At 39.5% G+C, this 14061-nt stretch overlaps 1 protein-coding gene and 1 non-coding gene across 6 annotated transcripts in view; both read left to right on the forward strand.

Annotated features, from left to right (window-relative positions):
- Window positions 1-14061, forward strand: part of SETD2 (SET domain containing 2, histone lysine methyltransferase) — a 151530-nt gene that overhangs the window by 99283 nt on the left and 38186 nt on the right. For 3 of the 5 annotated variants that reach the window (XR_004275052.1, XM_032297964.1, XM_032297963.1), the window contains 3 exons: window positions 1715-1763; window positions 6699-6882; window positions 11112-11781. Coding sequence is in view for 2 of the 5 variants with exons in the window: in XM_032297964.1 (XP_032153855.1) it covers window positions 1715-1763; window positions 6699-6882; window positions 11112-11781 (903 nt within the window). In the remaining 3 variants the exon portion in view is untranslated. Of the gene's footprint in view, window positions 1-1714; window positions 1764-6698; window positions 6883-11111; window positions 11782-14061 lie in introns of those variants that run through there. The other 2 variants (XR_004275053.1, XR_004275051.1) reach the window with 2 other exon arrangements.
- Window positions 9194-9296, forward strand: LOC116565060. The gene has a single exon (XR_004275228.1). It is a non-coding gene; the product is annotated as a U6 spliceosomal RNA (small nuclear RNA).

Genomic DNA, 14061 nt, shown 5'->3' on the forward strand with positions numbered 1-14061 from the left:
TTGTTTTGAAGCTCAAATAAAATAATATATTTGAAGGGCCAGGTGCAGTGGCTCACGCCCGTAATCCCGGAGCTTTGGGAGGCTGAGGTAGGCTGAGGTCAGGAGCTCAAGACCAGCCTGGCTAACATGGTGAAACCCCATCTCTACTAAAAATACAAAAGTTAGCCAGGCATGGTGACATGTGCCTGTAATCCCAGCTACTCAGGAGGCTGAGGCAGGAGAATTGCTTGAACCCCGGAGGCGGAGGTTACAGTAAGCCGAGATTGTGCCACTGCACCCCAGCCTGGGCGACAGAGCAAGACTCCATCTCAAAAAAAAAAAAAAGATAATGTATTTGAAATGTTCAGCATGATACCTGGCACACAGTATAAGTGCACAATTAATTATAAGAATCATCTTTATTAGATAATTTGTCAGCATGCATATAGAATTGGAGATTTTTAAAAATCCTTATTTATATAGGTTTCCCTGAATCTGTGCAGTCCGCAGTGATCATTTTTAATGGCAACTGAATGTTACATTATGACCTTTCCTCAGTTCTGTGACATGTAGCTTATTATTTTCCACAAATATTGTTAGAACCAACAGTGTGGAGAGGAGACCACACAGTTGTGGTTAATATTATGAGATTCCTCAGAAGGGAGGCTATTCATATTACGTACCATTGAGAGTGTGTGGGTTTGTTACTGATGCACTTAAAATGACTGGATAAGAAAGTGTTGTGCTTAAGAGTTACTTGATGGACTGTGGAAGTGAGGAGCTGTTAAAGAACAAAATAGCTTCTAGGCCTTAGATTAACACAACAAGAAAAGGTGTTTCAAAGGCTGTAAACAGTTTACATTTCTCAGGATCAATTTTGGTGTAGTGATCAAGAGGAGCAGTGATCTAAAGCTTATGTTTTATATTTTTTTTATAATAATCACAGTGCAAAAGTAGATATTACATTTGGCCATTAGTCATGTTGGTTTTGCATTTATAGAAAAATATACTAAATAGTATGAACTGTATTTACACATGTAATTTTTCTGAAGTGTTTTTATATAATTGGGTAGTTACTAACCTTTTCTTCCTATGAGTAGAGATGCCAAGCGCACATTAGAATTATGAATACCTGGCCAGGGGTGGTGGCTCATGCCAGTGATCGCAACACTTTGGGAAGCTGAGCAGATTGCTTGAGCCCAGGAGTTTGAGACAGCCTGGGCAATGTGATGAAACTCCATCTCTACAAAAATGGAAAAAATTAGCCAGGCGTGGTGGCATGCACCTGTGTTCTCAGCTACTTGGGAGGCTGAGGTGAGAGGATTGCCTGAGCCTGGGAGTCAGAGGTTGCAGTGAGCCAAGATCATACCACTGCACTTAAGCCTGGGTGACAGAGCAAGACACTGTCATTAAAAAAAAAAAAAAAAAAAAAAAAAAAAAGATGTCAGGAAGTGCATTCTTGCCAGAAATGACCCAGTCATTTAGTATGCTACTTTGCTAGTGAGATCATACAAGCCTGATAGATGTAAATGTATATATTTGTGCTATATGTTGTTTTAAAGGGGCCAGGATAGATTCTTATTTAAAGCAAAATACAAGTAACATTTTAGAGAATAATTAAATACCAGCCTGTTCCTTTTCCATTTCTTTATTGTCATGTGAAAACAATCGGTTTCAGAGCAATCACCATTTCTACCCACACTAATAACCCTCTCTCTGGTTTATTTTTTTGCAGGAGGTATATCGAATTCCAAAGAAAAGTCAAACTGAAAAAGAGAACACAAGTAGGTATTCAGAGATACTCTGTATTGATGGCTTTACAAATACTCTTTTGGTATGTGCAGAGGTAACCGATAAGCACTTGAGTTTTTTTTGTTTTTGAAACTGGAGACTATATAATTAGGTAAATGAAAGATTTGGTGTAAAAATTTGGAAACTTGTGCTTTTATTCTTAATGACATTTTGCCAAAGGAAATGTTTCTAATACTTTTGTTGTTGCTTTCCTTGAACTCAGTCTTTACTAGCTTTTCTTCTATTTGTTTTCTAGAGCAGACCTTCTTTATTTTTTTTATTTAGGCTTTTTTTTCTTTTATTATTGTAATTTTATTTTCTTCACAAAAAAATCCTATACTTCTAGATGTCTGTGGGAGGGTCTTTACCTCAAGGTATTTATATGCAGGTGGGCAGGTTGGCTCACACCTGTAATCCTAGCACTTTGGGAGGTCGAAGCAGGCGGATTGCTTGAGCCGAGGAGTTTGAGACCAGCGTGGGCAACATGGCAAAACCCCATCTCTGCAAAAAATACAAAAATGTTAGCCAAGTATGGTGGTGTGCACCTGTAATCCTAATTACCAGGAGGCTTAGGTAGGAGGATCACCAGAGCCTAGGAGATTGAGGCTGCAGTGAACTGTGATTGTGCCACTGTACTTCAGCCTGAGCAACAGAGTGAGGCCCTGTCTGTAAACAAACAGAGATGTTTACATGTAAAATTTTACATGTACACAGTTGACCCTTTGAACAGCACAGGGGTTATAGATACTGACCCCGTGCAGTCGAAATTCCACATAACTTTTGACTCCCCATATTTTGTATGTTATGTGTTTGTATTATATACTATATTCTTACAATAAATTAAGCTAGAGAAAATGTTAAGAAAATCATAAGCAAGAGAAAATATATTTACTCTTTATGAAGTGGAAATAGATCATCGTAAAGGTCTTCATCCTTATCTTCATCTTGAGCAGACTGAGGAGAAAGAGGAAGGTTTTGTCTTGCTGTCTTGGGTGGCACAGGTAGAAGAAAATCCACATATAAGTGGACTTCCATGCAGTTTGAACTCAATGTTGTTTAAGGGTTGACTGTATTGACTTTTCTGAGGCAAGTCAAAACTTTGAGCAGATTCTCAGTCACCCCTGAAAAGGTTAGAATCATTGTTTCAGAATGGATATAGCAGGGAGGCCATGGGAGTCTGATGTCTAGACTTTACCACTTAGTTACGTTTCCAGCAAACTTATTTATTGATTTACTTTTTAGAGACAGGGTTTTACTCTGTCATGTAGGCTGAAGCACATTGGTACCAACATAGCTCTCACTGCAGCCTCGGACTCCTGGGCTTATCCTCTTGCCTCAGCATCTTGAGTAGCTGAGCGTATAGGTGCATGCCATCACACCTGGCTAATTTTTTAGTTTTTTTGTTTGTAGAGACAGAGTCTCCCTATGTTACCCAGGCTAGACTTGAACTCCTGGCCTTAAGTGCTCCTCCTGTTTCAGCCTCCCAAAGTGCTGGAATCTCAGATATAAGCCACTGTGCCCAGCCTTAAGAATTTCCTTCCTTTCCTCCAGCAAACTTATTCAGAGATTCAAGGAATGGGATCACTTATAGTGGTTATTGGTTTCATGAGTACTTCCACCACTTGCCCACTATAAATAGAATGAAGAAACCAGTGTAATAATTTTTTGACTTTTTATTTTTGGTGTGCATAACGTTTTATATAATCTTAGTCTTATTGGTTAAAGACCTGTGAGATATCTTTTGCACCATTGTTTATCTTTTGAATATTTTTAGTTCCATTCTGGTTTAGTCTCTTCATAGCCACACATTCTACTTAGGGCTGCAAAGAACTCTTCCCATAAGAAAGAAGGCAGGACTGGGCAATAGTAATTGGCAAAACCAGTGGCACCACTATAGGGTTTATTATTAGAAGCTAGTTTTCTGGGATCACTGAATTAAAACTATTAGCAGGGCCGGGCGTGGTGGCTCATGCCTGTAATCCCAGCACTTTGGGAGGCCAAGGTGAGCGGATCACAAGGTCAGGAGATAGAAGCCAGCCTGGCCAACATGGTGAAACCCCATCTCGACTAAAAATACAAAAAAAAAAAAAATTGGCTAGACGTAGTGGTGTGCACCTATAGTCCCAGCTACTTGAGAAGCTGAGGCAGGAGAATCGCTTGAACCCGGGAGATGGAGGTTGCAGTGAGCTGAGATCTTGTTGCACTCCAGCCTGGGCAACAAGAGCAAGATTCCATCTAAAAAACAAACAAACAAAACCGTTAGCAACACAGGCAAAGTTTAAATATCTATGAGTATTTCCCCACAATATTTTGCAAATATCTAGTCTGGTGTAGCAAGATATTTGCAAAATATTGTGGAGAAATATTTTGCATCCATGAGATGCAGAGGATGATCTGTAATGAACAACTATAATCTTTTCCGGTAGTAGCCTCTTGTCTGCTAACCTGTCTCTCTTTCACATGTGGAACCCTCCATCTCCATCTCAGGTTTTAGAATAAGGAAATGCTTATAATTCAAGCCTGGGTTCTATTTCTTAATGTCAAACAAGTAAAGCTTAGAACCTTTAAAATTCATAAGGATTATGAAATTCTTCAGAAAAGACGTAGTCTAACTTTACCCTCATTTTTATAATATTAGGATATCAGCCTGAATAAATTGAATGACTTGTCTGCTTCACATATTCTAAGGTGCGGAATCAGAATATGAACTGTTGCTATGATTCCTTTTTTGTTTTATCAGGGTATAGTGAAGAAATAGCCACATTTTAAGGAACTGTATACTAGGCGAGAAACCTGGGGGAGCAAGATAGACGTGGGTAGATCCAGATGCAACTGGATAATGCTACCTCATAAAAGGTTGTAGTGCTAGTACCTCTTGAGCTGGAGCAATTAATTTAGTTATACAGCATTTTCTACCAGCATGTGGTACAAATAAGTTCTGTTAGCTTCTCACTGACAAATGCTTATACCTGGCTGTAGATTAGTAACCATGTTGCAATTATTTGGGTCTTTGGCCCCTCTAAATGGAGAACTGTGAGAAAAGCTTGTGAAACTTAGGTTTCTGAGGGAGTAAAACAACTGATAGCACATTTTTCTGAGATGAGAAAAAGAAAAAGCAGTAAATGTCTATTAAAAAATCTTCCTTGTCCTGTGAGAGAAATTCTCAACAAGAGAGCAAGACTAACATACACAAAGCAACAGCATATTATGCCAGTCAATTGATACTGAAATGTTTATTGGTGAGATTTAGACGTCTTAAGGAGATGAGAAACCAGGAGGGTGTGATCAGTAAAAAGTAGTACTTAAGACAGCTTTTGAGAGCACTGTAGTGGAATTGGGTTCATGAAATTAAGAACCACTAGCCACACAAGCAAATCTCACAATCTCAGTGAGATTAACAACCATTCTAGGTAAATAGAGACACTGTAAATTCAGAAGGTTATTAGTACCATCTTTGAATAGGAAGTGGGCATTCTGATTTTTTGGTTGGTTGGTTTGTAAGAGACAGGATCTTGCTCTGTTGCCCAGGCTGGAGTGTAGAGGTGTAAACAGTGTTCACTGCAGCCTGGGATGCCTGGACTGAAGCAGTCCTCTTGCCTTAGTCTCTTGCAAATAGCTGGGACTACAGGTGTGTGCCACCATGCCCAGCCTGGCATCATTTTTTTTAAGATGTAGCTCTCAGGCTGGGCGCAGTGGCTTGCACCTATAATTCCAGCACTTTTGGAGGCCATGGCAGGCGGATCACCTGAGATTAGGAGTTCGAGACTAGCCTGGCCAACATGGAGAAACTCCATCTCTACCAAAAATACAAAATTAGCCAGACATGATAGCACATGCCTGTAATCCCGGCTACTCAGGAGGCTGAGGCAGGAGAATCGCTTGAACCCAGGAGATGGAGGTTGCCGTGAGCTGATATCGTGACATTGCATTACAGCCTGGGCAACAAGAGTGAAACTCTGTCTCAAAAAAAAGAAGATGTAGGTCTCTGGCTTTGATGACTTCCAAAGTTATTACCTGTGTTTGAGATATTTTCCTTTTATAGTTATACCTTTGACTCTTGAACAACACAGGTTTGAACTGCACAAGTCCACATATGCAGTGGATTTTTTTTTCAACCAAATCTGCATAGAAAATATAGTATTCACAAGGTATGAAACCAGACTATTAGGAAGGGCAACTTTTTTGTATATGTGGGTTTTGTGGGGTGGATTGTGGAGCTTGAGTATGCAAAGATTTTGGTGTGGAGGGAAGGGGGTTCCTGGAACCAGTTCCCCATTTATACGAGGGATAACTGTAGTTCGTTAAAATGTTGCCTAATAAGGCACTTAGGCACTTTTTAAATTTTAACAGACGGGGTCTTGCTTTGTTTGGCCAGGCTGGAGTGTTGAGGTACAATCATAGCTCACTGCTCCCTCGAACTCCTGGGCTTAAGCGATCCACCCACCTCAGCCTCCGAAGTAGCAGGGACTATAGCCACCATGCCTACCTTAAAAAAAAAACAGACTTTTCTCATTGAGGTTTTTATGCTTAGCACATCAGGCTACTTTTCTTAGGTTATAAATATGAAGAGTTAGGGGGTAGTTGAAAGCTTTTACATTTTTGAACTGACAAACTACCTTGGTAAATGTAATGGGAGTATCTTGCACACATGTGCTCACAAAACTTACTATAGAAATGTTAAAACCTTAGGCTGACTCTTTGGTGGGGAAGAGGAGAAAAGGACATTTGTGAAAGAGACTTTTATTAAGTAGAGTGAACACAGACACAAGATTTTGTATCACATTCAGAGTCAGAACTGGGTAGATAAGGGAGAAGTCCATAGATGTATTTGTTTGATAGAAGTTTTATTATACAGTTGATATATTGTCATGATGGAGAAAAGTTCAAATAAACTTAAAAAAAAAAATCCAAAAACCTTTTTCCCTTAGTAACTGAACGAGGAAGGGATGCTGTTGCCTTTAGAGATCAAACACCTGCCCCAAAGACTCCTAATAGGTCAAGAGAGAGAGAACCAGACAAGCAAACTCAAAATAAAGAGAAAAGGAAACGAAGAGGCTCCCTCTCACCACCTGCTTCTGCCTATGAGCGGGGATCAAAAAGGCCAGATGACAGGTAAGTGGCCTGTGTGAGTTGTTTTTTGTTTTTGTTTTGAGCAAGTTAAAAAGTACCCAAGTCATATACTTCTGGCTTTTGGAATTAGTATTTGCCTTTTGATGAGTGAGTATAAAACTTCACTGATAAATCTTAAGACAGATTCCCTGTTGACAGTAGTAGTAGCTGTGAAGATTAATAGGTTTTGGTATTTGAGTGGTTTCTATTTGATTAATATTTAAATGTCATTTTGGGAGCCAAAGATTTATTCTTTCAAATGCAGTGGGGGTTGGTGGGAGGTAAGTCTTCAAAGATAATGGTGATTCTTTAAAAGCCAGAACTTTGTTTTCTTGTGAGTCTTGTGCCATACTAATCAAAATGCTGATTTTAATAAATCTAGTCAGAGGTTATACCAAGACTGTTACGAAATAAAGAAAGAAAATAAAATAAATAAAAATAAATAAATTAGTCAGAGGCTCTCTGGTCATGCTGGTCAAAAAACAAACCATGTATTCACTGGGGGCCAGAAAACATTTATCCCAGACAAGTTATTTTTAAATTAAATTTGCCTTTTAAAAATTGAGATAAAAAATTTATATACTGCAGTTGGCAGAATTTTTTAGTTTTAGGCTATCTGGGTATGTAATGTGATTTTTATGTGCATTTCCCTAATTACTAAATAGATTGAACATCTTGTCATATATTTATTGGCCATTTCTTTCTTTTGTATGTAGCTAACCAGTTTTCTCAGCACCATTTATTGAAAAGTCTATCCTTTCCCCACTGTAAGTTCTTGGTGCCTTTGATGAAGATGAGTTGGTTTCTAAAATGTGTGGATTTATATCTGCATTCTCTATTCTGTTCTATTGGTCTGTGTGTCTGTTTTTATGCCAGTACCATGTTGTTTTGGTTACTATAGCTTTGTATTGGCCATTTCTGTTTCCTGTTCTGTGAAGTATCTTTTATGTGTTGATCATTCATTGAATTATTTGTCTTTTAGCTTTATGTGTTCTTTATATTCTAAATATAATTTTGTCTTTGTGATAACTGTTGCAAGTATTTTCTCCCAGTTTATGGGTTGTATTTTGACTCTTTGTACCTTTTGATACATAGAATTTTTAAATTATGGTTTAGCTGAATATATCATATATAGTATATTTTCCTTATGGTTTGTGCTTATTGTGTTTTAAGAAATCCCTCCCTATCCTTGAGGAGGTGCTATTCTTTTGTATTTTCTTTGAAGAGAATTAAGTCCTTAATCTATTTGGAATTAATTTTTGTATATATTATAAGGGAGGGATTCAGTTTTATTTTTCTCTAGTACCCAATTGTCCCAGCACCATTTACTTGAAAACCCATCCTTTTTCATTGGTCTGCAGTGCTGCCTCTCTCCCACAAATTTTCATGTATGGGAAGATCTCTTTCTGGGGCTCATGATGACTGTAACTTCTATTAGGTCTTGGTAGCAAATCACTACCCACTTCTTGGTTTTCCTCTAGGACTGATCTTGTCTTTTCTCAGACTTTATTATTCTTTAGAATCTGCTTCTTTAGAACCCTACCCATCAAAGAGATGATTCTGTAGAGACTTGACATTGATAAAATTTTGAGTATGCCTATCTCTGTCTAATTAGGTCTCTTTTGAGACAGGGTCTTACTATGTTGCCCAGGCTGGAGTGCAGTGGCACGATCATGGCTCACTGCATCCTTGCTTTACCTGCTCCAGCTCAGGCAATCCTCCCACTTCAGCCCCCCTCTCATCCAGTAGGTGGAAGCAAACGCCACCACTCCCAGTTTTTTGGTTTTTGGTTTGTTTGTTTTTCTAGAGATGAGGTTTTGCCATGTTGCCCAGACTGGTCTTGAATTCTTGGGTCTCGAGGCTGGTGGAACACCTAAAGTCAGGAGTTCAAGACCAACCAGGCCAACATGGTGAAACCCCGTTTCTATTAAAAATACAAAAAATTAGCCGGCATGGTGGTTCACGCCTGTAATCCCAGCTATTTGAGAAGCTAAGACATGAGAGTCGCTTGAACCCAGGAGGCAGAGGTTGCAGTGAGCTGAGATCATGCCATGTGCTCCAGCCTGGGCGACAAGGTGAGACTGTCTGAAAAAAAAAAAAAAAAAAAAAAAAGCATACAGTTTTGTGACCACCATAACATTCATTATACAGAGCACTTCCATCACCTTAAAAAATTCCTAGTCAGGCGTGGTGGCTCACACCTATAATCCCAGCACTTTGGGAGGCTGAGGCAGATGGATCATGACATCAGGAGTTTGAGACCAGCCTGGACAATATAGTGAAACTCAGTCTCTGCTAAGAATACAAAAATTACTTGCTTCAGCAGCACATATACTAAAATTGGAATGATACAGAGAAGATTAGCATGGCCCCTGCGCAAGGATGACACACAAATTCATGAAGCATTCCATATTTATTATAATATAAATTTTTAAAAAGAATAAAAAAATTTGCCTGGTGTGGTGGCATGTGTCTGTTGTCCCAGCTACTGAGGAGGCTGAGGCAGGACAACCACTTGAACTCAGGAGGTGGAGGTTGCAGTGAGCTGAAATCCCACCACTGCACTCCAGCCCGGACAACAGAGCGAGACTCCGTTTCAAAAAAAAAAAAAAAAAAAAAAGAGTAAAATTTCCGGTCAGGTGCAGTGGCTCACGCCTATAATCCCAGAACTTTGGGAGGCTGAGGCAGGTGGATCACTTGAGGTCAGAAGTTCGAGACCAGCCTGGCCAACATGGTGAAACCCTGTCTCTACTAAAAATACAAAAATTAGCCAGGTGTGGTGGTGCACACCTGTAATCCCAGTTACTGGGGAGGCTAAGGCAGGAGAAGCACTTGAACCTGGGAGGTGGAGGTTGCAGTGAGCTGAGATCGCACCATTGCTTACCAGTGTGGGTGACAAGAATGAAACTCTGTCTCAAAAAAACACAAAAATTCTGTTGTGCCCCTTTGTGGTCAGTCCCTTATACATCCCTAGCTCCTGTCAACCACTGATCTCCTTTCTGATCCTCTGGTGTTGTCTTCTCCATGATGTTGTTTATAAAGTGGTGTATAGTATATAGCATTTGAATCTGTCTTCTTTCACTTGTAATATTGCATTTGAGATTAATCTATGTTATTGTGTTTCTCAGTAGTTTTTTTAAATTGCTGAGTAGTAGTCCACTGTATTCATGCACCATAGTTTATAAATTCATCATTTCATAGGTGCTTGGCTATTGTGAATATTACTGCTATGTACAAGTCTTACATAAACATACTCCCCCCCCCCCCCCCCCCCCCCCCCCTTTTTTTTTTTTGAGACGGTGTCTTGCCCTGTTGCCCAGGCTGGAGTGCAGTGGCGTGATCACAGCTCACTGCAACCTCCGCCTCTTGAGTACAAGCGATTCTCCTGCCTCAGCCTTCTGAGTAACTGGGATTACAGGTGCACGCCACCATGCCCAGCTAATTTTTGTATTTTCAGCAGACACGGGGTTTCACCATGTTGGCCAGGCTGGTCTCAAACTCCTGACCTCAGGTTATCTGCCCACCTCACCACGCCTGGCCTCTCCCTCATTTTTGAAAGGAAGTTTTGTTGGGGAAATAGTTTCTCTCAATATACTGACTCTATTTACTCTTCAATTTTCTGGCTTCCTTAACTGATTCTGTGAGACTTCGTGTAATTTTCATCTTTCTTTAAGTAATTGGCTTTTCTCTTGGTCTACTTTTAAGATGTTCTCTTTGTATATGGCTTTCTACTGTATGTTGTTATGAGAATTTCTTTTTCTTTTCCTAGTTGGAATTCATTGGACTTTTGAATTTAAAGGTTGTTTTTCAACTATTTCTCCTCATATCTAATCTCCTGTTTAACCATACTGTGGAATTTAGGGACAGTAAATTGGATTGAGTACTGGATTATTTCTTGGTTTATGACACTTATTTTGTTTTTTAATTTTAGAATTTGTGATTATAGAAATGTTCCCAGCTATATGGAATAGGATGCTGTATCTATCTTTAATCTTAAAATTCTAGAAACCAAGAATAGAGATGAAATTATTTTCATCTCATTGTCAGTTTCCTTGGGATTCTGTTGTCTGCAAGATGAGCTCAGTAATTTTGAGTATACTTTTAAACCAGTGCCAAATGTGGTTTGGTGTGGTTAGTGGTTTAGTCATGAGTGACATAATAGTTATTAGTGCTTTGATTATGTCTGTGATTTAGGGAGAAATGTTTTGTGGTCCTTATTGTTTTTTTTCTAGATATGATACACCAACTTCTAAAAAGAAAGTACGAATTAAAGACCGCAATAAACTTTCTACAGAGGAACGCCGGAAGTTGTTTGAGCAAGAGGTGGCTCAGCGGGAGGCTCAGAAACAACAGCAACAGATGCAGAACCTGGGAATGACATCACCACTGCCCTATGACTCTCTTGGTTATAATGCCCCTCATCATCCCTTTGCTGGTTACCCACCAGGTTATCCCATGCAGGCCTATGTGGATCCCAGCAACCCTAATGCTGGAAAGGTGCTCCTGCCCACACCCAGCATGGACCCAGTGTGTTCTCCTGCTCCTTATGATCATGCTCAGCCCTTGGTGGGACATTCTACAGAACCCCTTTCTGCCCCTCCACCAGTACCAGTGGTGCCGCATGTGGCAGCTCCTGTGGAAGTTTCCAGTTCCCAGTATGTGACCCAGAGTGATGGTGTAGTACACCAAGACTCCAGCGTTGCTGTCTTGCCAGTGCCGGCCCCCGGTCCAGTTCAGGGACAGAATTATAGTGTTTGGGATTCAAACCAACAGTCTGTCAGTGTACAGCAGCAGTATTCTCCTGCACAGTCTCAAGCAACCATATATTATCAAGGACAGACATGTCCAACAGTCTATGGTGTGACATCACCTTATTCACAGACACCACCACCAATTGTACAGGTAACTAATTCTGGAATTTCTCTTTTCTGTTTTATGGTCTGTTCATGGGATGTTAGTTAAATCTGGTATAAGGGAGGACGTGCTACCATGGACCACTTGTATGTATTGATCAATTGTATATGTATTGGTTATTTATTGTGTGAAATACTGCCAAAACTTGGTAGCTTAAGACAATAGGTAATTATTATCTCACAGTTTCTATGGGTCAGAAACTCAGAAGCAGCTTAGCAAGGTGGATCTGGCTCAGGGTTTTCGATGAAGTTATAGTTAAGCTATTAGCCACAACTGCAGTCATCTGAAAACTGAACTAGATATAGAGGATTCACTTTCCAACTTACATCATTGTTAGCAAGTCTCCATTTCTGCCAAGGTAGAACCCTTTGTCATGGTAATATTTTTGTGTTTTCTAAAATCATCGTCAGGCCGGGTATGGTGGCTCACACGTGTAATCCCAGCACTTTGGGAGGCCAAGGCAGGCGAATCACCTGAAGTCAGGAGTTCGAAACCAGCCTGACCAACATGGTGAAACCCTGTCTCTACTTAAAAACACAAAAAATTAGCCAGCCGTGGTGGTGTTTGCCTGTAATCCCAGCTACTCGAGAGGCTGAGGCAGGAGAATTGCTTGAACCTGGGAGGCAGAGGTTGCAGTGAGCCGAGATTATGTCACTGGGCAACAGGGCGAGACGCTATCTCAAAAAATAAATAAGTAAATAAAATTGTTGTTTTTTAAATTATACAAGGCAGAACTTATTTTTTATTTTATTTTAAGAGATTAGGTCTTGCCCTGACATCCAGGCTGGAGTGTAGTGATGGGATCATAGCTCACTACAGCCTTGAACTCCTGGGCTCAAGTGATCTTCCCACCTCCTGAATAGCTAGGACAACAGGTGTTGTATCACCATACCCTGCTAATTTTTTTAAGACGTGGGGTCTTACTATCTTGTTCAGGCTGGTCTCAAACTTCTGGCCTCAAGCAATTCTTCTGCCTTGGCCCTCCCAAAGTGGTGAGATTACAGGTGTGACCACTGTGCCTGGCCAGCAGTAAATATATTTTAAGCTTAAAAAAAAAAAAATGTTCAAAGCATTATCATCACCACATTTTGGTGTCTCCCCCATCACTCCTCTTTATCCCTTAAAAATGAATTATTGTGGATGTTGAAGACTCTGGCAGTGTTTTCTGCACACAATACTTAGTATTAAACAGTAATTTTTACTTCTGTTCATATTTTCTTAATGAAGCTGTATCAAAACATTTGTTAAAATGGCCATGACAAGGCATCCTGCTTTAATTACTGAAACCCTAACTGTATTAACTACTTTCATCTTTTATGATCCTTTAAAATTTGTCTGGAAAACTTGAAGTTTTTTTTTATCTCATGTTGTCCTACTTAAAATGAATTTTTTTTAAGATGGTAAGTCAGACTTTATTTAAAAGGAGCCAATGGTCATAAGGAACCACTGTGATGGGATTTTAGAGTAGGGGAAAGATATTTGACTCAATTCCTTAAAATGATTTGTAACTGCTTTTTCAAATTATTTACTATTATACTATATGTGTGTATGTACATATACATACACATACATAAATGTTTTAATGGGTATAATGCCCTATTTATTTATAAAGTCATTATCCATTTTCCTGAGGGGCAGTCATTTAAATGGAAAGTTATTTTTCATAATTATAAATAGCATCCCATTAAACATGCTTATAGTTTTTTTTCTGCTTTTTATTTCCTGTTTGGTTTAAAATGACTGTTAGAGTGTTATAGAAGGCTGGTAAGAATATGGGCATTATTGGTCATCAGGTATGCATTTTCTGTGTGTGTGTGTGTGTGTGTGTGTGTGTGTGTGTGTGTGTGTGTGTGTATGTGTGTGTCAGGGGAGAGAGTATGTTTAATTCTGCCTCCTATAGAATGTTTTGGGTTTTGTTTTTGGTTTGATTTTTCTTCTTTCTTTTTGTTTTTCTGGTCAGAGCCCTGCTTTGTCCATGTTGGTGTTTTTGGTTTTGTTTTTACTGTCACTCTTACTTGGGTATGACCCATATTCTTTCTCGGACCAAGCTATTAGTTTTGAGTTTTTCCCTTAAAGTATATATGAGGGATACAGTAAAAATGGTTTATATCTGTCCCCATTCCTATTCCTGAAATATATCTTTAATCTTAGTACTAGAGCCTAAGAAACAACAGTGGTAGGTATCCATTCAAGACTCCTCAGTAAAGAGCTCACTGGTCATTTGGTTTTTCTTATAAAATAAAATCCTGCTGGGTGCAGTGGCTCACA

This window comes from Sapajus apella, unplaced genomic scaffold (genome assembly GCF_009761245.1).
Source record: "Sapajus apella isolate SASKATOON/1434 unplaced genomic scaffold, GSC_monkey_1.0 scaffold38, whole genome shotgun sequence".
In the NCBI taxonomy this organism is placed as follows: Eukaryota; Metazoa; Chordata; class Mammalia; order Primates; family Cebidae; genus Sapajus; species Sapajus apella.